The 24973-nt window shown below is 45.8% G+C and overlaps 2 protein-coding genes and 1 long non-coding RNA gene across 5 annotated transcripts; all 3 read right to left on the bottom strand.

The window, feature by feature from the left end:
- Positions 1–93: 93 nt before the first annotated feature.
- LOC147149398 (neuroepithelial cell-transforming gene 1 protein-like) lies at positions 94–9988 on the bottom strand. The gene is made up of 12 exons (XM_086029221.1): positions 9666–9988; positions 8239–8305; positions 7671–7730; positions 7393–7500; positions 6618–6788; positions 5339–5401; positions 5155–5251; positions 4612–4688; positions 4241–4498; positions 3218–3388; positions 2444–2633; positions 94–1936 (listed from the first exon to the last, which is right to left on the bottom strand). Exons 1-12 carry the CDS (start codon positions 9809–9811, stop codon positions 1653–1655), a joined length of 1692 nt encoding a protein of 563 aa, XP_085885347.1. The 5' UTR covers positions 9812–9988; the 3' UTR covers positions 94–1652.
- A 3443-nt stretch (positions 9989–13431) lies between these two features.
- On the bottom strand, positions 13432–14987 carry LOC147149397 (uncharacterized). The gene is made up of 2 exons (XR_015086456.1): positions 14269–14987; positions 13432–13989 (listed from the first exon to the last, which is right to left on the bottom strand). It is a non-coding gene; the product is annotated as an uncharacterized LOC147149397 (long non-coding RNA).
- Positions 14988–16858: 1871 nt separating this feature from the next.
- Positions 16859–24314, bottom strand: LOC147149396 (uncharacterized). 3 transcript variants are annotated; one of them, XM_086027969.1, is made up of 9 exons: positions 24062–24312; positions 22181–23036; positions 21993–22110; positions 20806–20986; positions 20656–20670; positions 18862–18945; positions 18452–18522; positions 17251–17386; positions 16859–17157 (listed from the first exon to the last, which is right to left on the bottom strand). In XM_086027969.1, the coding sequence occupies exons 1-9, from the start codon at positions 24137–24139 to the stop codon at positions 17119–17121; spliced, it is 1578 nt and encodes a 525-aa protein (XP_085884095.1). In that variant the 5' UTR covers positions 24140–24312; the 3' UTR covers positions 16859–17118. The 3 variants fall into 3 exon arrangements, with proteins under 3 accessions (XP_085884095.1, XP_085884093.1, XP_085884094.1); XM_086027967.1 differs by lacking the exon at positions 16859–17157 and having other exon boundaries at positions 17166–17386; positions 24062–24314; XM_086027968.1 differs by lacking the exon at positions 16859–17157 and having other exon boundaries at positions 17166–17386; positions 21993–22107; positions 24062–24313.
- Between the last annotated feature and the right edge of the window lie 659 nt (positions 24315–24973).

The raw sequence follows: 24973 nt of genomic DNA, 5'->3' as shown, positions 1-24973 counted from the left end.
TGGCGTGACTAGGAGGATTTTTTGGGGGGAATTCTAATTGAAGCAGGAACCTGCTCAATGTCGTTTGGGAGCAAAGACAAGCAGTCACACTCATTTCAAGGACGTACTAGCAGGTTTTTATTTCCTCAGACATGAATACTCATGTTTGCTACTTCTAGGTTTGTTTGTAAAAAAACAAAAACAACAAAAACACCCGAGGCTTCCACGATGCAAACCTGCTGTCTGCAAAGTTGCAATGTCATCAAATTTACATGAGAAATACGAAGTGGGACTAATTGACAGACATAGAAAACCCGAAATGTGACCAGACCAGGGGTTCCCAACGGCGGGAAATGATCCAATTTCACTTAGTTGGTCTGAAAATCATGTAGCCACCGCCTTGATTGGGTTGCATCAGGAATTGCATCCGACGTAAGAAAAACTCCTCCTAACAAGTCATGCGAGTGACTCGCTGTGACCCTGGAAAGCCCAAAGTCACTTGTCCTTCAATCTTGTTGTTACTCTATGATGGTGACTGGCAGAAGAATGCCGCGCTCTTCGTCTCGATGGCTAAACTTGTGTAGACGCCCGCTGCGTTCATATAACACAATTCTAGCTAAACAGGCCCACAGTTCACACCGACTAAGTGAGCAAATAGAAACAAGACAAGGTCATCATGAGTTCAGGTTTTGTGGGAACATTCTTGTTTGCTGACATGCACTGACATCTTTGCTGATGCAAAGCTTTTGCCTCGGTTCAATAATCAAGCCCCGTCAATATGACAACATTGATGGGATCTTGTTCTGATTGGGCCCCAATGAGTTTTGAGGCACGCAAGGAAAAGAAATAAAATGAAACACGGCACACTACCAGACAGAAAAATCTGCCCCCCCCCCCAAAAAAACCCAAACAAACCCTAGTGGTCTCACTCAGAACTACAGTGGGCTAACTCCATGGTTGCGTTTTTGTTAACAAAAATTGAACCAGGCAGAAGTTTTACATTAGAAAAAAATATTCTCAAAGCACACCACCAAATTAAAAATGTCGCAAAAATGGAGAACCGGACTTGACTTTCAAATAGGTATACTGTATTGAGATGAAATCATTATTTCAGTATAGTTTTTTTGCTGGGATTTTTCTCAATTATTAACACAATTATGACTTAGCCCACTCTAGGTATTTGTTGACGTTTGAGGCACGCATTTTATAAATCTTAAATTAAATTCTGCCACAAGGAAGTGGAGTGGGCTAATTCCATTGTTGACCCAAATTTGACTTTAGATAAAAATGTCATACAACCAAACAAATATGTCACTAAAAGTGGCTGTACAAGGTAAAGTAACATCTGCCATCTAGTGGAAGAGCATGAAACTGTCCTGCCTGTCACCACATAACTGGCATAATATAGATGAAGAAAAGAAAAGGATTTTTTTTTCATAGTGAATAAATAATTTTCAGACCTTTTAAGTGAAATTGAATAATTCCTTGCAGCATACACTGGTTGCGAATCGTAAACTTAGCTGACACAAAGACATCCGACTCACTTCTGACAAACACGGACGGAAACAACTGGACTTTTTTTTTTCTTTTTTTTTTTGTGTGGTTATTTTCTTTTATGTTCAGTCTGCTAAACGCATTTAAAAACATGAAATCAGTGGTTGAGCCATTCACCTCTAGACTCCCGTCTCTTTCCTGTTGATGGAGATCCGAGACCTTTGCGGCCTGAGCTGAGGTCCCGGCGCCGGCGGACAGTTCTCGTCTCCGTCGTAGACGGCCGACGAGCGCCGCTTGACCCGCGCGGTGCCGTCGGCCGCGGCGCCGGTCGCGGCGCCGTGCTGCGCCATGGCGCCGCGCAGGCAGTTGAGCCACTGCTGCTTGTGGTAGACGTCGTTGACGTGCAGGGTGTGCGACTGGCCGTGGGACGGGTCTGACGAGCTCACGCGGAAAAAGTTCTTTGCTGGAGGGAAAGGGGGGGATAGACGTTGAGAAAATACTATTCCAAAAATATATGCTGTATATAAGGACTTGCTGCAGATGGATGACGAATCTCGGATGCTCAATTTGGAGTCAAATGCCCAGCTCTGACAATAATAATACAGTAGCAATAATATCAACAACTATTTGACTGCACGTGTCTCACACAAGATTGAAAAAGTAACAGTGATGGAGTCTTGGGTCTGCTTGCCCAAATTGTGAAAAGCACCAAAACGCCAAGCAATCGCCACACCGTATCGTAACTGTCCCGTGAAAAACACGCATGTTTAAAAATGTTCACATTCGTGCGATGTCTGTAATGCGGAGAGACCATTCACGTAAAAATAAGAAAAACGACCAAAAAAAAAAGACATTTCTTACAGGACAGCGACGATATTTGAATTCTCCATTTGTCAGCAAAGGCTGGAAAAAAAAAAAAAAAAAAAGAAAGACTTGCTTGCATGTTGACGTGCAAGTGTTGCAAGGGCACCTTTGTCGGCGGCGTTGGTGAAAGCCCCCCTGAAGGAGCCCCCCAGGCGGACTTCTCCGTCCTGCAGGTCCTCCAGCGCCAGGTCGCGCACCCGGATGGGCTGCCTGTACACCTGGAAGCAGCTACGCTCGTTGCGCGTCACCGGACGCGTCAGGACCAGCAGCTCCGAGAACAGGAACACGTGCAGCCTCTGCCATGACGACGTCGTCGTCAACGTCAACGTCATCGTCATCGTCATCATCATCATCATCATCATCATCATCATCAATATGCTGATAGCGCCTCATGTTTCTTCCAAGGGCCGCGCACAGAATAATATTATTTTGAATTGATCTGGGATGAAACTAAAAATGCCGTTCATAATCTGTTGATTATTTTGTTCACAAAAATGTTGATCATTGACTTCCAAGTAGAAGCAGATGCGCGCAAATGTCTTACTTTGAAAAAGTCAACGGCAATCAGTCTGCTTTCATGAAGGACTACAGAAATGTAACAATATTTAGTGTTAGGAGGCAGAAATTTGGAGAATTTGTACAATTATAAATTTAACAAGCCATCTGAACGATTCATCAAAAACAATTAGCGATACATACGTGCGATAGTTGATCAATCAATGAATTGTTGCACCTGTAAATGTATCTAACGTGCCATAGCCAATCAGTGAGTTTAGGTCGAGTGTGCGAAGGCACACACAAACGCAGCAGAGGGGGACCGAGGCGCACAAACGTCATGGTTTGGACGCCTGTGCTCCGTGGAATTGAACGGCACGCTCACCGAGCCGCTCTTGTTCCTGAGCTCGCCGTGACACAACAGGCTGCTGCAGCTGTCGATCAAAGGGTCGCGCTGCTTGTCGTCCAGATACTCCAGCTTGCTGACGTAGTACTGACACTCGCACTCGCCTTTCCTCAAGTTGATGTCGGACAGGATCTCCTGGATGATCGTCACCTGCAGGGGCAAACCGCACGACAACCGACACATTTCAAATCATTTTCACACAACTGCTATTCCTGTGGAAGGATTTCATAGGACAGAGACATTGATGTACACTGATTTTTTCTTTAAAGTCAGCAGGTAGAGAAAATATGACGTTTTTGGGAAGTGCCGGCCTGTGAAGCCCTTTGAGACTCTTCTGTGAAGTGTCAAGGGAGAGATACGATAGATACAGCAACTGGACTCTTGAAGAAAACAAACCATTTTAAAATGGATTGTGACAATAGTCATCTTTATAATTAACCGCACTGGAAACGGACACTTTACAGTTTGACCTTGAAGTGTCAAAATGAAGCTATAGAGATGATTCACTTAACTATACAGCGCCATCATCGTTTTATGCTTTACACAAAAAAAAAAAAAAAAACACCAACATTTTTTTACTCAGTGTACAAATTCAATTCCTTTTTACTACTTCAATTACATTTTGGCAGTATTCAATTCAATTCAGATAGCATGCTAGCTTAAGCATTGCAAAATTCTCGCTTTCAAAAAGTCTCCATTTAAACTAACTAATTCAAAAAATACATACGAGTAACATGTATTTTTGTTGTTATTGTAATCTAACTGATGATTTTCTGTGTTCTGTTTTGTTCTTGCGTTTGTGATGTTTTTCCTTCTTTGTCAGTCTGAGCACTAGAAAAGTATTAAATATTAAACGTTGTACTTTTCTCTAGTTTGACGTTTGCACTGAAGTCCATTTCCGCCATTTCTCAAATCAGTGCGTCGAATCAGCACTTGTGCTGTTAGCAAAGTTGTTTTTCTGCGTTTCTGCTCCAAGTACTTTTTCCAAGCGTGCTCTCGTACCGCCCTCTCCAGCTTGGCGACGTCCGGGTGGTCGGCGGGCGTGTGCCTCAGGATCTCGCGCAGCAGCAGCGGGTACTTGACCAGGCGCGAGCGCGGGATGTCCAGGAAGCTCCACAGGTCCAGCTTGCGGCTGAAGGGCGACTCCAGGCAGCGCTGCAGGAAGTCCTGCACTCGCCGGTCCTGCTTTTTCTGGTCCAGAAGCGCCTTGGCCGCCAACTGGTTGCTGCAGTAGTTTCTGTACGCGTTCAGGCCCGGAAGCTGCGGTGCGGGACCGCCTCGTCACGTCACGTCACCTCACCTCACCTCACGCTTTGCTCGCGCGCAAACAAATAGCCAGCCTTGCTTGCTTGCTCGCTTTGCATCACGCTCACCCAATCGATGACAATTTGTCCGATGTGAGCCACCGTCCCGTCGGGGCTCGTTCCGTCAGTCAACTTCATCAAAAGATCTGGAAAAAAAAAACAACACACACACACACACACACACACAAATCAAAGTTGCTTGCATCTATATCAACTTGTCAAGACCCGACAAAGGCAAATTTGGATGTTTGCAATTCTCAGAAAATCAAAATGGCTGGAGATGTGAGTGACCCAACTTAAGAGTGTGGCTGATTTTTTGCTTTGATTTGCGTGTAAAAATTTCTAGCGATATTCACAGGCTTATTTTCTTTATGCTTGGTCCAAACTGACTGCAGCCTCATGTGGCGAGGGCTGGGGGCGGCCCAAGGCACGCCTGTGTTCTAATCTCAGCATGTGTATATGCCACACCTGTGAGGCAGATGGACTGTCTCGGCTCACTAACAGATTTCCAGCAGTCTTTAAGAGGAAGGGGCATTTTGTGTCACCTTTGAGCTCAGATTGTGAAAAATGGAAAAGACTAATGAGGATGGTGATGTGGCTTGTGCGACTGACCCTCATGCAGCGGGATGTATGCATCCAGATCCCCGAAGATGTGCGCCAGCTCCTCCCCCGTCATGATGGCCAGCTTGAGCATGGGGTCGTGGTACGCCTGAGCCAAGCGGCCATGTCACGTTAATAACAAAACCATAGAATTTCTTTTTTTTTTCCCCCCCCTCTCCTCCTGGCACACTCTAACCTTTCGCGCGAGCTGGAGATCCTCGATGAGATCCTGCTCGCCCCTGAAGAGCTCATAAATAGCCTGGTGAAGAAGAGCGCTTGGGTTACTTCGTGTGACCGAGATAATTCCTAAAATGTCCACTCCTCCGTATACCCGCATAGTGATTTGGGAGTAATCGGGATTTTTCCACTCTATATCGGAGCACAGTTGACACCGTCGCGGTATCGGATATATATATATATTTGTATATAGTGGACTATATGGTTTACTTCTCAGTCAAAAAGGAAAATGTGTTTTCCTCATCGGATCAAGGTCAGCCGGCCGACCTTCCGAAATGAGTATTCAACAAATAAATACAATATCGCGGAAATGGAAAATGATTTTTCTGCATCGGCCCAAAGCCTCGCAGGGCGGACGGTGCTCCCCTCGAATTCATTCATGAAGGATTTTCAAGCCACGGCTTTGTGTTTTTTCCAGTACGGAGGCGAGCGGAAATGAGTTGTGCGTCTTCAGTGTATGTTGTGCCACAACATTGTAGGCAGCACTCAAGTCTGAAGAGAGGCGCAGGAATTGGCAGCAAGGGGAGACAGAGAAGGTCCCCAACAAGTAATCTTCCTTGGCCTTACAGCGCAGTGAGAAATGATGCCGCGGAGCGTAGACGACTGTTTGCATGCGTTGCTGCTCCGTAGCAGTTGATGGAAGCTTGAGCATTTGCACTTCCATGAGCTCATCCTTTGCGTCGGGCACGATAGCATTAAGCTAGTGGACTTTTCAGGAAACGAGATGACTTTGGGTCAACATTTTGGCATTACACAACTCCATTTTATTCATACGGAGTAAGTGCCCTTGAATACGTTAGAATGTGCACGCTTGTTGCTTTGTCGTGTTTGCAATGTTTTTCTTCTTTCGCAGTGTGAGCATTAGGACATTTTTTTAGATCATATAATTAACAGTAAAACGTACTTTTTGCACTTAAGTCAATTTCAGAGTTAGTACTTTTTGTATTCTCAAGCACGAGGTGGGGCTAAAGCTATTCCAAAAAAAAAAAAAGAAAAAAAAAGAAGATTTGTGTTCACTCTTTAGCGCAGATTTTGACCTATCGAGGGTGCATCTGAGTCGTACCTGCTGCGATTAATTGCGGTTCAAGCATTTGCATTTGGGGATGCATTGACGATAACGTCCACTCACTAAACATTCCGACGGCACTACAAAACGCCAAACTGACTAAACAGGTCCCGATCAGGTGGATGGGGTGGGGGGGCGTGAATCGTAAAACCGCGTGAGCAGAGTACAGCACCTCCTGTCTCTTGATCTCCTTGGAGGAGAAGGCGCTCTTCTGGTGAACGTCCAGCGTCTCCGACCACAGCATGCTGCTCCGGCGCTTGGTGGGCGTGGGAGCCGCCGCCTTGCTGCCGCTGCCACGCAGCGACGCGCCCGGAGACTTGCCGTCCCCTCGCAGCGACATGGACTAGCGACACAAGCGTTCGGTCACGTCTTATCAAGTTGGGTGGGACGCACACGTACCACCAATTTGCCTTCCCTTCCCATCGGATGGCTTTTAAAGCGGAAGTCGAACCAAACACTTTTTTTTTTTCAAGAATATGTTCCCAGCAGGCCCACGAGTTGAAACACGGCATTCTGATTAATAGTGTGTTTGTGGGAATATAAATTAAGTAGCAAAATGCGCCCCTTTTGAGCCATCTCGGGGGGGCGGCCATTTTGCCACTTCTGTCGTCTCAAAATGACATCACAACCGCTCAGGGCTCAGGTAACGACCAATCACGGCTCAGCTTCAGAAAACGGGTCAGCCCTGATTGGTCGTTACCTGAGCGACTGTGGTGTCATTTTCAGTCGACAGAAGACAAAATGGCCGCCCCCCAGAGATGGCTAAAAACGGCCGGATTAACTCTTATTCCACATTTATCAGAATGCCTTGTTTCAACTAGTGGGCTCGCATAGAACATATTCTTGAAAAAAAATATGTTTGGGTTGACTTCCCCTTTCAAGATAGTCCCGATCCATTATCCTGCGGTGCGGGATGTGTGCAGACTCTGTGATTTTTCCGCCTTTACCTGGATGGTCTGACCGAAACGTCGCACAGCTCCGTTCTTGGAAGGAGATATGAAGTTGACGAGAGAGGACACTCTGGCCAGTGGCCGTCCTTTCTTGCTTGTTGGCTCCTGAGAAACGCAAAAATGTTTTCTCGCTAGACACAATTGCGGTTAATCAAGGACTTTGGAGTTTGAACGTTCAAAAAAGGGCACGCGTACTCCAAAGTGGGGCCTGCATATAATGTGTAGCGGTTCTAATAAGAACTTCAAGACTTCAAAAGTCACGTGCGCTCTCTCACCTTGAGGTCGAAACTGGACAGGCTGACCGTGTCGTCTTCCTTGTCTTTGCGTTTTCGCTTCTGTGGCGACAACAATTTCGACGATGACACGTTGACAGATTTATTGCTTCAGACAGAGTTTCTCATCCAAGCTTTGGCTATGCTGCATCATCCTTTTTGGGTGGATTCGTACTTACAGGGGTCAATCAAACATGTCAAGCTAAACTGCTTACTTCTCGCTACCTCCGATTGTGGCCAATTAGAAGTTCAGATCTGATCTTGTGATGTAACGCAGACATCAAAAATAGCTTTTAGTCTTTTCATTTTTTTTTTTCTAAAAAAAAAAAAAAAAGTGAATTTGTTATCAGAACACTGCAACTTTCTTCTTGAAAATAGGCCATTTTTTTCATTTCTATGGGATCTAGGAATACGGGCGGCAGTTCTTGCTTAATTGTCGTTACGTCTAGGAGGGGTCCTTGGAAAATGTTCTCCTCTGGACCCAAAAATTCCATGAAGCCCTGATCTGGCTTCGGCGATACACAGGTGATATGGTGGTGGCCACCATGCTCTTTATTTAGCATGTACTCACCAGACTGAAGTCCCAAGGTGTCCCTGGAGTGAGAAAGGTGAAGGAGCTTCCTCTCTGCAGTAGAGGTCTAATGAGTGAGACAAAATCATCATTACAGGACAGCACACTCAAATACACTTTAATACATCCCACGAAAGGAATTTTAAAAAAGAAATATGGCACTAAACTGTATGATACATAAATGAAAGTGGAAAGAAATAAATTTTTACAAATTGTAACTCGCGTAGACATCCAGATTGTGTGGGCATGGGGCTGGTGTTGACAAATGGATTTCAAACATCCAGTGTTTACATGCACCATGCTGCTGAGATGTTTCAATGAAAAAAGAAAAGCAGCAGCAAGCAACAGCCTTGCTATTGTGAGTTACAGTGTGATCTCAGTGCATGGCACCCACAGGGAAAATGTGTCCTACTTTTTTTTTTTCAATTCAATTAAATGCGATAAATCTTACATGTACTTTTTCAGAAACCTTGCACACAAGTGGAATGTATTATTTTAGCAGCATAGTGTGTCTTTTTTCAGAGTAGGCTGGCCAATAATGGCTTTAGAATAATGTGCTTTATTGTTTCCAACAAAAATACAATGTAGAATTGAATAGATTTTCCCCTTTGCTGATAGAAAAGGCAAATGACAACAGCAAAATTCAAAACAGGTCTTGAAAGGATACCCCCTTTCCCTGGCTCAAATTTTCTCTTGGGTACAGTTGTACAGGTGTAAGGCATGCTTGCAAAAATATTTGCGACCTGGACACACGTACCTCGGGTCAAACGTTTCCAACATGCGGACAAATGACACGTATTAATATGCACCTTATGGCAAGTTCAGCCCCATTGAGACGGCCTTTCACCAAACGCAAAACAATGAGAAAATGATTCTGCTCATGCAATCCATTTCTTCGCTCATCTTACTAAAGCAAAAGCATCGCTAAGTTGTCAACACTGACTGCGCTTTTGTAAACTAGACCCTCTCTGTTTACAGCCATGTTGTTAGTGTAAGTAGTGTACGTCAATAACAGGTAAAAAAAAGTTTTCTTTTTTTTGCAAACTGGTGTGTTTCGATTAGGATCGTTGCGTTTGCATGCAACTTGAAATTATTGGTAAAAAAAAAACGTGCCTTTCCTCAAAGATTAAAATATATGTTTAAAATTATTTTGCAATTTATTTTGTTAATACGACTAGGTAATTAGTAAGTTAATAACCACGAGAAAATAAGCGTTATCTAGATTTGATGGAAAAAGCTGCGCTGTAGTTTGAGGCATGTGATCGAAAAAAGTGTGGTTTCCGGGACGCGAATGAACGCGTCCTTTACCAGCTCACAGCCTTGCACAAACACGCAAGTCCTGTTTGTAATCTTCTTCGAAAAGTATCTCGACTCTCGGAATGGCGCTATAAAGGGAGCGGCGGTTCCGTTTAAAGGCCTCTGCGTACTTTTTGGAGTTGTTTCTGCGAAGCGTTCTCGGCGAAGGCTCAGCGAGGCTGCTGACACTGGCGGTGGACGATCTCGAGGACGTCCGACGAAGCTTCGGCTTTTTGCCCAACGTCGCTGCTACCTTCACTTCTTCGCTCTCTTCCATTCCGCGGCAGACCTCCTTAGGTTTTAAAAAGAAATCCTTTTTGTGGACAGAATAACGGAAATGGGCAGGAAAACAGTGTCCAATTGTCAAAGAAAGGACGACAACAAAACAGACGACTCGAAGATGAATGCACACAGAGTCAGCACGGCGGAAGTTTGAATATGGCGGATTATTGGAAATGGACCAATCAGAGATGAGCTCCCCGGCAATGCCGCTTCGGACCAATCAGAGAACAGCTACTAACCCTGCTGCCATGCGAACAATGCAAGTGGGAGGAGCCAAGGAGCAGGAGCTTCAAAACCGTTCACGTTACAAACACAGCGGGACGGTAAATACTTCGTTACTGCATTTAAGCAGAAGCCCATACATATATTTTTGTAAAAACAATAACAAAGAAAAAGAAAACATGTCAAAGTAGAAGTACTGATTCATTTTCTTTATTGACATAAAAATAAAACAAAAAAGTAGACTCCGAAATGTATATACATTTTTTATACAATACTGTACAATATAAATATTCTCAGGGAACAATTGTGAACGGACAAAAAAAATTCCCCAAAAACATTTTAAATCAGCAACTTTAAAAAGTAACATTCTAAATTAGCAACTTTAAAAAAGTACTGTACTCATTACCGTATGAAAAAAAATGCTCTGTTTTTTTTTAATTTTTTTTATGGGGCTTGTTGATGTTAGCTTTCTGTAGGAATAAAATTGTAAAATTAAACAACCACACCAAGCGGGCCTTTGCACTGCCTAAAACAAACTTAAAAAGACACGAAGAAAAAAAAAATCTCAATTTTCTGCATCAATGGTCTTCCACAGTGTTGGATATTATCGTATTAATATTGTGTGAGCAAAGCCTGCAGTGCTCAAGTCAGACAATGAACAAACATGTCTGACATTTAGCAGAAAATACAAATAAAGCAAAAAATGTGTGTTGCTTGAATGTCTCATTTGAATTTGTAACCCGAGACAGCAAGAGTAAAAGGAAAAAAACCCCCAAAAAAACACATAATCACTAAATATGAATTTGACTTCAGGTTTGTTGTGCTCTCAACGGGTATATTATTGCTTTTTTAAAATACATTGCTCTGGTTTTAATCAAAATGGATTATATATAAAGAATTATATTGTTAGCCACACAAAAGCACGACACTTTATAAATATGGCCACAAGCCAATGAAAGCAACCTCAAGTCAGACAGAGATGCACAAATACTCAAAAAACAGCAGTATAAGGATTACGACACAACTTTATTCATTCATTATTTTTGCTTTTAACCCCCTACTCTGTATTTAATATAACATGCCTATAAAACAGCACTGAATCACCATTGCACTTTTGCCAAGAGGAAGAATTCCAGTTTTGTCCGATTAGCTGTGCACAAACGGAACGACTGTGAGTCTTCCATACGTCCCATCCGACTTGAATGCATCCTTTGGGCCCCCGTGGAGTGAACACACACAAACAACGAAAGCAAGACGGCAGCAGCTGGGCCCACATTAGTTGGATGTACCAAAAGGTGAAGTGGGTGACCTACTTTCGCCACTTCTACTTTATTGACGTTGCCGCGCGTTTCATGTTAGAAGTTGCGAGTCCGCCTCCCAGAACCCTGATTTCATATGGTGCTAGAGACTCGGTACAAACATCTACGTCACCAAATGAAATCAGTTTCTGAGTGCAGTTCTTCAGCTCAGAGTCAAGTCAAAACACGCAAATAGAAAGTCTTGTGATTGTGTCCGTGTAATAACAGCGGCGGGCTATTTCCGCTTGGTAGCTGGGCCTTCAGCGGTGACTCGCCTGACTTGATCCACCGCTTAAAAGGACCTCGATTGCGTCACCATTATAGAACGCATCGATACCAAACGTGCAATATAAAAGAACACAAATGTGCCACTTGGTTCATTCGGACCGGATCCTCAACTGACAACATGACAAATCAAATCAAATACATCCTACTCTCATCCTGATCATTACAGCCACATACACTTCCTGGAAGTCAGGCTGTACTTATGATGGCCACACGCACGCACGCACGCACGCACGACACGCCGACGCACATAAAAAGCTGCTGAGATACACTTGTGTGCTCTCAAGAGTGGAATCGATCCTTACTCTGATTCTCTGATGCGGACGCTCTTCAGCTTCCATTCAGGTCAAGGACAAGCGGCCCAAGGTCGGGATGACATCACTGGCGTGTCGGAATGCTTCCTGTCAACGCTGACAGAAAGAAGATGGGAGCGTGGAAAGGAGACGACCAAAAGGAGAATTCGTCAGGTCTCAGCTGTGGGGGACCACCAGTGGACAAGTTCACTTTCACATTTCCATCTTTGGAAAATACACTAACATGCTCACCCCGTTAGATTCCACATATTTTTTTTTTTGGGGGGGGGGGGGGGGGGGGGTTATGTATAAAAAAGGGATTTCAACAAATCATAATAAGATTTGAACATTTTATGGTCACAAAGGGTTTTTTGCTTGACTTCAACTTTCATTTAAGGCGGAAGTCAACCTAAATGTTTTTGTTTTTTTTTCAAGAATATGTTCCCAGCAGGCCCACTGGTTGAAACAGGGCATTCGGATTAATTGTGCGTTTGTGGAATAAGTGTTAATGCACTCGTTTTTAGCCATCTCCGGGGGCGGCCATTTTGTCACTTCTGTCGACAGAAAAGGACGTCACAACTGCTCGCAATGACCAATCGCGGCTCAGATTCAGAAAAGAGCTCAGCCGTGATTGGTCACTGTGAGCAGTTGTGACGTCCTTTTCTGTCGAAAGAAGTGACAAATGGCCGCCCCCGGAGATGGCTAAAAACGAGTGCATTTTGCTGCTTCACTTATATTCCACAAACGCAATATTCATCAGAATGCCGTGTGTCAACTAGTGGGCCTGCTGGGAAAGTATTCTTGAAAGAAAGATGTTTGGGTTGACTTCCGCTTTAAGAAAGAATAAAAAGAAAGAGCGATGTAGCAAATGTTGACCTGTGGAGTACAGCTGCTGTTTTGGGGTCATCATCATCATCATTATTCTTCCTGGCGTCACCATCGGGCTGAAAGAGTCGGGCGCTGCTCACTGCAGGCCGGGGAAGAGGCGGAGCCGACAAAGACCTCGGTGGCCGACAATCAGGGCTACTAGCTAGCAAGGGCCAAACGCTATCGGTCGGACTGGCATTCAGCAGCCAAATTCCCCAAAATTGTTCCCCGTCGTCCGGTATCGTCATTTGCTGGCGTTTCTGTCGCCTGCTGCGCTTCCGGTACATGTCTGTAGAGGTTGGATTTCTTTCGTCCAATCAGATTTCAGCCTCCAAGTGTTGCCGCGTCACTCTAATCTGCCCTGAGCCTTCCAAATCACGACTGCCGGCCCAAGGGACGTCAATCGCAATGACGCGGTTTGGTCAACCGATCCCATTGCAAATTTGTCCTCTGGCTCTTGATGACATCACCACTGGTCCGTCCTCTGATTGGCCGGTCAGAACAAAACTTGCTACCACAACTAAAACACCTCCGTAGTGATCCTGACTCGTTAATGCATCGAATAATTAGCCTTATTTTCTTCCCCATGTTTTACGCTTTGTCGTGTTACTAGATCAATATTAATGACATAAAACAATTGATGCTTGAGATGTAAATATAATCCTTTAATTGGTCGCCACAGGGGAAAATGAAGGAATATGTGCAATAACGTAACATAATGCGAATCAATGATTATGCTCGGAAAGGCGCAAGGAAGTGAGAACGCTGGAAGAAAAAAGCTCAAAACAGGTTTTGCTTCCTGTGAGTGCGGACGCACCGATCCGATCTGCTTCAAGTCCCACCGAAGAGAGGCCAACGTGAGTCAGGCCCAAAAAATGACTTTGAGGGAAACGGCGTCAAGTCGATCCGTCGGGATGCTCCGCTTGAAACATGTCGGGGAATGAAAGACGCTTGATGTTGCTCCGGCGGCAAATGCGCTCAAAGCTGGGCTGCTGTCGTCCTTGTGATGCTTGAAACTCGATCTTGGGCTCACTCATGTCAAATCAGGCTCAGTCCAAGCGCAAGACGAGTCGCGAGCCAAGCAACTGACTGGCACTGAGTGAGGGCGAGGGCGAGGGCGAGGGCGAGGGGCTGCGCTCTGGCAGGAAAGCCCACTCGCTTCACGCCGTGCGGCATTTTGCACGCTTCGGACTCTTCGGCCACTCCCACTTGAAGTTGAGGACAATTATAAAGCGGCAGTTGTTTTTTTCAGAAAGTACAACACTGTCGAGTGCATTTTTTCTCGGGATAAAAAACACATTAACATTTTTGTGGCGAGGCTAGAACAGATTAATGGCATTTCCTTTCATTTTGATGGGGACAGATGATTCGATGACTTTTTTTTTTTTTTTTTCCCCACATAGCTCCACTTGACTTTTGACATACTGAGACTAAATCATTTTCTTTGCAGGAATCAAGGGGGTTTAGGAGTTATACAAGGGTCCTACCTGTATGCCCTGTGGTACCCCTGCCAATTGGTGGTGGACTGCTCCACCACTGTCATCAGGAGCCACTTCTGAAATCAAATCGTCACACAGTACATGCATTCAAGACAAATCGAAACACATACTGTACCATACAATAGATGACTCCTTCCGTCCTTCCTGGGAAGACGCCGGGCCATGCTTCGCCGCTCTCCAGATGAACGCAGCGTACGTGTGTGTGTGTGTGTGTGAGTGCCCGTCTGAGACGGAGAGGAGGGCTGCTACAGCCTCTTGTTACCTTCCGCTTTCCTCGAGCTTACGGTCAGTGAGCTGTTCATCCTCTGCTTCACCACTTTAAGTGAGGCAGTGAGTCAACGCGCTCTCTCTCTCTCTCACACACACACACACGGAGAGAGAGAGAGAAGAAAATGTGCACGCAGAAGACGGCACATACACACGCACCGAGCGTGACAAAGCATATTTTGCCACCGCGCGCCGTAGCAGGAAGTAAACAAGTACAAATGCTCGGTCGGTGGACTTAAGTTGGTTTTGCAAGATCTGTTCTCGAGTTGTGTTTTCCGACAGGAAATTTTGAAAACAGAAGTGTGTGCGTTTGAAACATAAAGTGAATCTCACAACGGCGCATTTGAAAGCAACCGCAGCGCTTTGGCTCTTAAATGCGAACACAAAATGGCGTCACTAGAACGCTTTCAGCCATGACTCGAACGCAAACTGTGCAGCGTACTCACGGTCATATATTCTTGATCCCCTGTGAAGAATGACTAAGATTCATGCCGCCCTGGCGAGCTGAGAGGAGTTGAGACAGCTGAGCGAACACAATCTTCTACCGCCCCCAGGTGGCCAGGGCACGCACGGCAGAAAAAGCAGCGCAACGGCCATTCGATGCAGGTGACACAAAAATGCTTGAATTGTTTTTCATTTCATCATTAAAACAAAGGTCACCAACCTGCGGCCACCCGGCAGCCCCACATGAGTAACCCGCGGGACTGTTTTCTAAAAATAGCTCACCAGTCACTGGTGATTTTCTAGGAATGTTGCAGAAGTGATCATTTCCGGAAGAGATTTGTCAAAGTGTTGCTTTGGTACGTATGCATTTCCTCCTGGGAATGGGGTGGGGGGGGGGGAGTCAATGGCTTCACATAAATGAATATCATTCATTCAAATTTTGAAACTGGTAGTCCTTCGCATTAATCTGTACCTGAGAAGTAGTTTCAAAAAGGTTGGTGACCCATGATTTAGAGTCAGTACTTCTTTTTTTTTGTTTTTTTTAAACCTTCCACGCAGAATTCCAATCCGCACTCTTCAACCATGCAGCATATCTTCTTTTCCTATCACAGTATATGGCATCGAGAGTGGCAGCGCAGTGTGTACTTTTGCCACTTGTGCTCCAGGAAGAGGATGAGGCGCGCATGCAGTGACTCACTCGCTCGCTCGCTCGCTCGCTCGCTCCCTCCCCGGCCCCGCGGCCACTTCCTGCGGCCCGCTCAAATCAAAGGCCGAGAGGAGCAAGTCACGTTGCGGTCGGCTGACTCAGCGCACGGGAACGAACGAGCGGGAAGCGCGCGAGCACGAGCGCGTCATGCGGGGGCGGGACGTGCGGGACACGCGCGGCTCTCCGGGCGCCACGCCGCAATTGCGTTACACAGTCACGGCTCAGGAATGGCGGCCGAGATGCCTCCGCCGTGAGTCGATCGCCTGCAATTCTCACCTGCCGTCGGCGCACACAGACGCCATTGCCACTTCCCGGGGGGGATTTCCCATGCAGTTGGCACATAATACAACATTTCCAGAGGTGGCAAAAGTGATGAAGTGCGAACAGATAATGTGAGATCACGTCGCAAAGCATCTTTCCCCACTCAAATGCCATTTCTTAAAAGAAGAACAACAGCACTCGATACCTTACGAAAACATCAACATTCTTATTTAGACATTGAAAAAAACGGTTTTGCGATACATTTCTTTTGTTTGGCTTCAACAATTTTGCTCCCTTTCACCAAATGTAGACACTTTCAAATGCGGGTTAAAAACATGTATTTTTCTCATGCGCCTATGCATGAAATCTGCACTTTTCTTTTTTTTACAATTTCTCTTCATCAATCAATTCCTTATTTTACGGTTTAAAGCCTATGGAAATGTGTAACCACCTTCCTACTACAATTTTAAATGGAATTTAGGCCCATAAAATGCTTTGATTCCCTTTGGTTTTCAATCTAATTGGAGCTGCTCTCAAATACCATGGTGCCAGTTTCCAACATGACATTAATGCTGCGGTGCCAAAGCACTACTTTTCTATCAGACCGGTTGGGACGTTAGTAAGCTTTTCAGCCAATGCCGCGTATCGGGAGGGCAAAAACGGGGGCAAAAACGGATAAAAACCCCGCAAACTCGGTGGATCCAAAAGAAGCGGAAAGCAAAAAGGCGGGGCATCGCTCTCCCGTGTGTCGAGTGGCGACCGGTCCGGCGCGTACCGCGTCTCTCGGCCCCGATTCAGACGGGATAGGCTCCGGTCGGAAGCGGATTTGCCGTAGCGAAAATTGAAAATCGAAAAGTACAAGACTTGGTTAACCCCAACGGGAGATCCTGAAAGCAGCGATTGGATGGCGCAACAGTTTATTAAAGACATTTTTAAGGCACTTGTGACACCACATACTACAGCGGAAGAGTCCGTACTTGAATCCAAAGTGGCCTCAATCTTAAACCCGCTCTTACAAGGCTTCAAACGCGATCACTTGCGACGGGCACGCCTTGGTCTCAACATGAGCCCGAGAAGCAGAGAATGCCTTAGCGCAACTGCGAAGCACCTCGCAGTCCGCGTGATGGAAGCGAAGTGAAAAGTGCAACAAGTCGCTGTCATCAGTGCGCCAATGATGAACCCGCAGCGCCGGCTCGACTCTGTCGAAGGAAGAAAGCGGTCGGGTAAAAGGTTACGACACCTCATGACGGCCTCACAAATTGCCAAATGGTTCCGTTGCGGGTCGCTCCTACTTTGCGCGCCTGCTGCACACAGCGCAAGTAGGCCGAGGCGGTCGCGGAGCAACAGAGACTCCTTCCTGCTTGCTCCCGGTAACATTTCAGAACTTGACTCTGCAAATCTCCACACACGGGCTGGACGTTGTAGCGCCTGACATCAAGAAGAAAGCCAAGAAAAACAAAACAAAAACACATTTGTTGGATTGCAACGGGCCGCACAGTTCCGCCACAATGTCATCGTTTGTGACCGTCAAGCCAGTTTGACACCAAGTTGTACGGCCGCGTCCCGATTGAGGGTTGCGCGCCTTGTGCCTTGGAGGCAGTACCACGTTTTGCCACAACAGCACTGAGCTCAAATGGAAGACACGCGGCATGATTACGAGTGTGAATGAGAGGCAAAGAAGGTCCTCGGTAAGGCTCCAGTAAGTCATGATGACAGAGCAGAGAGAATGCAGAGTATTCTTCTTTGTCGTTTGGATGCGTTGCTGCTCCGTTCGTTTAACTACTCTTTGAAGAGTCAGAATTAGCGTCATATCGGCGCTAACATCCAGAAGCTCATGTTTGGCATTTCGCGTCATCTTATTGTGAAGCTAGCAGATTGTTGTTCTGTTGACATATACACACAACTTTTTTTGTTGTTTTCGCTGACACTTTTACAGGCAACTGTCACAAGGCCAAAGTCTGAAATTTGGATTTCTAATTAACCGTAACACCGACGATCATCATTTCTGCTGGCTCATCCGTGGCATTTTGCATGAGGCGTTAGTATTATGTCTGCAAGCCGAAATGAACTGTCTCGGTTGAACAATTTGCCGTTGAAATGTGGCATGTTTGTGACACTTTGATGTGATAAAAATAGAAATAGAAATAAAATAAACAGCTTGACGCTACGAGCGAGTTTTCTTTTCGTTTCCTCAAAGTGGTGATGTTATACGATCGTCTCTGACAGTCTGAGAGTGACAGCAGGCGCTGGAGAACATTGTCAAAAGTGCGTTTCAATAAGTTTGAGTACGTTTATACAGTAAATAGTATCATGTGTTGAATGCACGCGGGAGGGGTAAAAGTATTTAAAAAAAAAAAGAATGATATGGTGTCTTCTTGTGATTTTTACCGACTGCAGGTTGGTCTGCAGCGTTTCACCAGTGTCACAATCTTTTTCAGTTGTATACATGGACACCGATACACAGTGCAAGTTTTTTTCGGAATGAATTCTTACCCAAAACGTCTGTGTGTGTCTTCTTTGCCTTTTTGGAAACTCTCAGCAGTCGCTTTGTAGAACTCGGTGCACTGGAAATAGACCACAAACATCGTTAACGTCGCAAAACACAAGGACCAAAACCATTTATTCATTCATGACAAAATGTATTCATTCATGTTACATTCATTATTAATTGAAAACAAACACACACACACACACACACACAAAATATATATATACATATATATATTTTTTTTAAATAATAGCTTTAAATAACCATCCATTTTTCATTACAATGGGCAAGATTTTCTGGTCGCTTGGTGGTTTGACCGTGCAAAATCTCTTCTCTGAAGTATGGCGCCCTCGAGTGGCCCAACGTGGATGGTGCAGATCCAAACAAACCAGCACGAATTGAAATGTGATCTTACCTTTGCTTGGAGTTTGGCGATGTGCTCCTTGTAGAGAGCGTCTCGTCTCTTCAAGGCTTCCTCCTTCTCCTCCAGCTGGTGCGCCTGCATCGGTACAACTCGGTTACTATGGCAACATACATGAAGCTATCATTTGACTACTCGCATACATACACCAGGTAAGGGGAAATCACACTTTGTGTCAAAGGATGAATTCCTCAGGACATATGGAAAAGCAACTTTTTAATAGCTTTAAATAACCATCAAGTATGAAATTCCACAACAAAGTACAGCGGTACCTTGACTTACAAGTGCTTTAACTTGAGAATTTTCTGCGTTATAAGGCATCTTCTAGTTGATTCTTTTGCGTGGCATTTTGAAAGACAAAATGATATGGTTTGGTTTCTCTACAATAACAAATGTCTACGCCTTGTTTTGTGTCGGATTTACAGTAAACTTCAAATGGGAGTTTGAAGCTTGCACACTGGACCTCTTTGAAAAACGGTGGGAGCGAGTCTTCTATTTGTTTCCTCAAAGTGATGTCGTTTCGATAATCGCCCATTTCTTGACCGTGGCAGAGTGAGAACCAAAATATTTTTATATGACTTTTGATTATTTTTGGGATTTTGATGATTTTGACTTTTTTTTTTAATATCACATGACAGGTTTTCACTTCTGGCCTCAGGAAGGTATCCCAGCTGATAAACAGGGATTGACTGTATGGGTAAAGTGAGTTAAGTTGTAAGTTCGGCCACACAAAAGATTCAACTCCAATGTCAAGGCACCACTACCACGATGCCCGCTTAATATTGAGACATGTGGAAAGTGTTACATCATTGTTGTCAGGGTCTGACATTAATAGTGGCCCAATGTGTCAGGCCACCGCGTACCTTCCAGATACCGGCCCGAAATATATATAAATGTATGGCCCGAGAAATAAACACGATGAAATCACCACATTCTTGATTTTTACACCAAATTTTCATTTTATACTAAGATGGTATATATTGAAACTGCCCCACAAAACATTACATGTAAAAAAAAAAAATAATAATCAAAAAGTACAAGAAAGAAGTCACATTTTTGCAAAGGCTTAATACACTAATAAATACAGGCCATTATAATATAGCATAAAGACGCTAAATATGAAATCATCATTCTGTATTATATCACAACGACGGGTGGGAACGATAATCGTTTTTCGATGCATCGTTCGGCGTATTCAAAGATTGTGAATCGATTCATAGGTAGTTATAATCGATATTTAAAGTAAAAAAAAAACAAAAAACAAAACGAAAAGCATGCGCAAGTGATTGAGTGCGTTTGTGCGTCAGACGTCTGTGCTAGGCTAAGCTAATACGTGACAAGATGGCGGAAACGGCAAAAGCTCACTCATACGAGCGCAGAGCGAAATATAAATCATTGCTCCTCCTTGTGTTTTTTGTTTTTAAAAAAGGGACCCGGGTTTTACATGGACTATAAAAGGTAAGCCAATGTAGTGATGCCTCGGAATCGGATCGAATCGTGAAGTACCCATAGCTTCCCACCCCTAATCACGACTAGTTTGCTTTGTTACAGCTCTAGCTGTTATGAAATGCGCTATATAAATAAAATTGTATTGTACAAGTGTAAACTTCGAGTAGCTTTTCGAGTAGCACTCCAAAAGGCTAAATGTCGGATCCTGCTTGGCAAATGAAATGGGGAAAAAAATTGCCAAACACAACATTTATCCTTTCAGCTTGAGCAGCCGGTTAGAGCGCATTCGAGTTGAAAGCGAGTCAGGCGTGTTGTGTGGACATTTGTCTGCCGTCTTACCTTCATCTCCATCCACTGAGGCGAGAGAGCAGGGCGAGAGAGGAAAAAGACCAAACAAAGACGTTAGCTTGGGTCGTCTGTGGGGATTGTCAAACGGAGGCGGAGATGACTCAAAAGGCGTCTGGTGTGACTTTTTTGCGCGTCGCTTACGTGAAGTCGCATGAGCAGCCCGTCGTCTCCCGCGCCGCGGCGCCCATCGGCGACGGCTCGGCCGCGGCCGGCCTCGCCCGCCGCCTTGTCGGCCTCCAGCGCCGCCTTCACCCGCTCCGCCACCTCGGCCTCGGCCCACGATTTGGCGGCGGCGCGGCTCTGCGCCCGCGTGGCCTCCAGCCTGCCGCAAAGGTGCAAACACACTTTTGGCGTCGGACGCCTTCTCCTGCTCGCGATGTTCATGCGCTATGGCAAATGTTGTCGGGAGGCAACCCTTTGGACAAATTCTCCTTCCCCATTGAAACAAATGAAAATGTCAAGAATCAATTCCAATCTCCGGCAAAAATGTAACTGTAATGTGGGTTTTTTTTGTTTTTTTTAAGGGAAACAGTGCTCTGGCATGTCACACTTAACTCGATGAAAAAAACGTAATGAAGTCGAATGTCAAGAATAGAACAGTTTGCGCATCGTGATTACATCATTGCAAGTCCACCCGGTGCCTGCGATTTGGACTCGGCATAACACGGTCATGAAGATGCAAACGAAGAAGACTTTCGCAACCACTGTAAGTGACGCCGTAAACGATAGCAAAACTAGCAATTTTGCAAAGAGGAGAAAGAATATATGCCTGTGAGTATTGTTCAATGTGCTTCATAAGATGCCATTCGCTAGCCCGTCTCTGCGGTTTTGCGTTGAATGTTAGCATTAAGATAGCTGAGGGCAAAGTCACGTTTTGTTATGTTTTGTTTTTTTCCCCCAAATACATCATTTGTAATTCTTTTTGTCTAAAGTTGAGTTGGGCAGTAAACTGGGAGTGGCAGCGAGCAGGTTAACGCCTCTTTTGTGAAGAATTGTTCACTGTCCAAAAAGCTGTGTGTCGCAAAGTCACTTCCTGCCACCGTCCAGCGCTCGTATCTCAAATGTTTGCCTGTCGTTGGGGTCACTCATACCTCAAGGCACAAGTGGCCTGCGGGGCAGTTACGCTTTTGCCCGACGAACTTTGGCCTCGCAACACGTAATCGGGTGAACGTGTGAAAGAGGAAAATCTATCAACGCTGGACATAAGTTGGGAGACACCATCCATGATTTTCAAATGAAGACAGCAATGAGTCCAATAAGCGACTTTTGGCATTTAGAGCTGAAAAATAACGTTTAAAACCAGTGTTGTGTTGCCTCTGTGTTCTTACTGCAGCTGCAGCTCCTCCCTCCTGTGCCGCATCTCCTCCTCAAGCCTTCTCTCCATGCCCTCCTTCATTTTGCACCTCAGTTCCTTCTCCAAAACCTCTGGGGCAAGCGCAGAAGCTGCTTTTGGCAAAGAAAAGCACAAGAGTAAGTACAAACTCTCCTGTCAACTGAAAGACGTCAGGACGCTCACCTGCCGCAGGGGGCGCCGGCGGGGCAGCGGCAGCCGGATCCTGGGCGGCCGGAGGGGGGAAGCTTTCGTCGGGTCCCTCACGTGTGGGCACCGCCGCGGCCATTTCCACACTGGGACGACGCGGTGGAGGCGGCGGGTGGACAGGAGCGAGAAGAACCCAATCCATGTGTGGAGGAGACGCTGTAGCTGGAGGGAGAAGAATGGACGCTACAGCTGGAGGAGGAGGTGTAGCGGGCTCAGCTGGAGGTGCGGGTACTGGCTCCACAGGTGGAGGAGGAAGAATGGACGCTACAGGTAGAGGAGGAGGTGTAGCGGGCTCAGCTGGAGGTGCGGGTACTGGCTCCACAGGTGGAGGAGGGAGAAGTGTAGAGGGCACAGGTGGAGGAGGAAGAATGGACACTACAGGTGGAGGAGGAGGTGTAGCGGGCTCAGCTGGAGGTGCAGGTACTGGCTCCACAGGTGGAGGAGGGAGAATGGACACTACAGGTGGAGGAGGAGGTGCAGCGGGCTCAGCTGGAGGTGCAGGCACTGGCTCCACAGGAGGAAAAAGAGGAGCGGGCTCAGCCGGAGGTGCGCGCGCCAGTTCGAAAGGTGGAGTCGGCGGAGGAGGGGCGTGAAAGGTGACACGCGGAGGAGGGCCGAGCTTTCCAGGGAGGTGGCCTGGTGCGGGAGGCGTTTCCTGAGGCGGGGCGGGGACGAAGTCAGGAGGAGGCGTCAGAAGAGGCAGCAAGTGCTCCGCCGACGGCGTCGGGACGGGAGCGGGGGCGGCGTAGTCGGCGCGAGGGGGGCGACTCGGAGTTGGCGACGGAGGATCGAGCGGCTTCCGTCTCATTCGTTTGATGACTCCGTCCGACAGCTGAGCGCAACATGACATCACGGTCTTGGTTATTATTAGCGTTCAGTGGTGCAGCTTAGCATTGTTGACAGTGAAGCTTCCATCACGCAAATGTTGGACTTCACGGGTAGCTTATGAACTTAATTGGTTCTGTGGCTGATTTTGAAACTCAATTTGTTCTTATCTACATTTATGAACAACTTCACACACAAAATGTTGCCTGGGCAATAAGAGGGAATGCAAATGATGGACGCAGCGTAAGCCAACGTGAAGGGAGCGAGCGACTCTTCCTCTTCTTTACCTCCTCTATGGGAATGCGATCGCAACCTGATACACTTTGAGACCCCAACAGGCCACTGGTGGAACTGCTGCCTGACAACATTAGGACTGCGACGATTTGATGTGAAAACAAAAGAGGAGCTGCAGGAATCTTTTGATTGACTGCTTTTATGTTTGGGAGGGATGTATTTTGATTCAAATTGATATTTTGTCCTATAATGCTCGCTCGTAACTGAACTTTTGACTCAGCAGAAGGGAGGAGACAAAAAAAAATCAATTTCGTAACTTGTTAAGTTCGGAACTTGCTGGGATTGCTCATGAGTCAAGGTACGTACCACAATATTAAAACGTTATTTAAAATCCACCCTGCAAACATTGCTTTGAAGCAGAAGGCAGACTTACAACAAGTATTTTAAACATACTTTATAAACTCATCAAAATGAAACATTTGCATTGCTCAATTTGAACCACGAGATGCAATTTTGGAGGGGATAACTCAGATCAGTGAAAGTCATTTTTATGTTTTTATTTGAGATTGGTGCAATATTTCAAAAACACATTTCCTTTGCACTAATAGTATGTGACAATCTTGCTCTATAGTTAACTCGAACCCTGCACCTCCGCGGGTCTCCCGGGTTACGGCGTCAAACAAAAAGCAATTGAATGCAAATTGCTAATTGCATCCATGAATATAAACGCACACAAGTAATGTGGCTCCTCACAGTGGAGATGAATTAACCAATTGAAAATCAGGCCCGTCCACTCACCCGAATGCCCTCCACCAATGTGACGCCTCCACCTTCCCCTTCGCCATGGTGGAGATGACTCGGGCTGTTTCCACCCATACAACACACACTTGAGTTCCACGAGGGATTTAATGCAGAGCGGGGATCACAACCAGAACAAATGTCACATCGAAAAAAAATCCAAACCAGCCCTCAGCAGATGCCCCCCGCTCACACCGCTGCGTTAGAGTAACGTGGCCTCCCATTGGTCGAGAGGCCTGGAGACGACTCAACCTCGCACCTCCTCATTGGTGCTTTGCCTTCCCACACATTGTGACAAGGAGAGGACGTGCCGTGTCATTTAAACCGTGACCCCCTATTGGTCAAGAGCTCAAATCGCTCAATCTCGCGGCATTCGATTGGTCCTTCGCCCTTACGCCTCAAGTAATCGAAGGGAACGGCATGTCCCGACGAATTCATGCCCCAAAACCCAACAAATCCAGCGACTTGTGATTTGTGGCCATCATGTTCACATAACCTTTGTTTGAACAATGCGAAAGAATATATCTTGGCCACCTGAGATATCTGGCGGACGTGGACACAATGCGAATGTCAACATGGCTGCAAAATGAAAACATTTTAGGGGCTCTGCAAGCTTTTCTTGTCAGCACAATTTGAATCTCAGCTCTTGCCAGTGGTGGTCGGTCAGGGCCAGAAGCACTGAATTACATTTACAACTGAATATTACCTCGGTGACAATGTTCTGATTTAGTCCCAAAAGTCAAGTCTCTTCATTGCATAGCGTTTCTCTTGACTGTAATGTCTATAGGGATGTTTGATATATATATCTATATATATATATATTTTTTTGGTCCATTTCAATTTCTGCCTCCATGTGTTGCCAGTGCCACCACAATCTAATCTGCCAAGGGCCTTCCGAATCCAGTAGTTCTG

The sequence above is a fragment of the Filicampus tigris genome, chromosome 4 (genome assembly GCF_054856515.1).
Source record: "Filicampus tigris isolate MCC_2025a chromosome 4, RoL_Ftig_1.0, whole genome shotgun sequence".
Lineage (NCBI taxonomy): Eukaryota > Metazoa > Chordata > Actinopteri > Syngnathiformes > Syngnathidae > Filicampus > Filicampus tigris.
The sequence above is the reverse complement of the archived record's forward strand: the minus strand, read 5'-3'. Positions and strand labels throughout refer to the sequence as shown.

What these genes read in the sequence shown, in the direction of transcription:
- LOC147149398 (XM_086029221.1), bottom strand. Translation starts at nt 9,811, where the DNA reads ATGGAAGAGAGCGAAGAAGTGAAGGTAGCAGCGACGTTGGGCAAAAAG. An exon ending in CGCAGAAACAACTCCAAAAA is followed by an intron (nt 8,306 to 9,665) that starts GTACGCAGAGGC and finishes CTCACTCATTAG; the next exon opens with ACCTCTACTGCAGAGAGGAA. An exon ending in TCAGGAACAAGAGCGGCTCG is followed by an intron (nt 2,634 to 3,217) that starts GTGAGCGTGCCG and finishes TCGTCATGGCAG; the next exon opens with AGGCTGCACGTGTTCCTGTT.
- LOC147149396 (XM_086027967.1), bottom strand. Translation starts at nt 24,139, where the DNA reads ATGGGTGGAAACAGCCCGAGTCATCTCCACCATGGCGAAGGGGAAGGT. An exon ending in GCCGGCGCCCCCTGCGGCAG is followed by an intron (nt 22,111 to 22,180) that starts GTGAGCGTCCTG and finishes CTTTGCCAAAAG; the next exon opens with CAGCTTCTGCGCTTGCCCCA. An exon ending in GACACACACAGACGTTTTGG is followed by an intron (nt 17,387 to 18,451) that starts GTAAGAATTCAT and finishes TCTTGATGTCAG; the next exon opens with GCGCTACAACGTCCAGCCCG.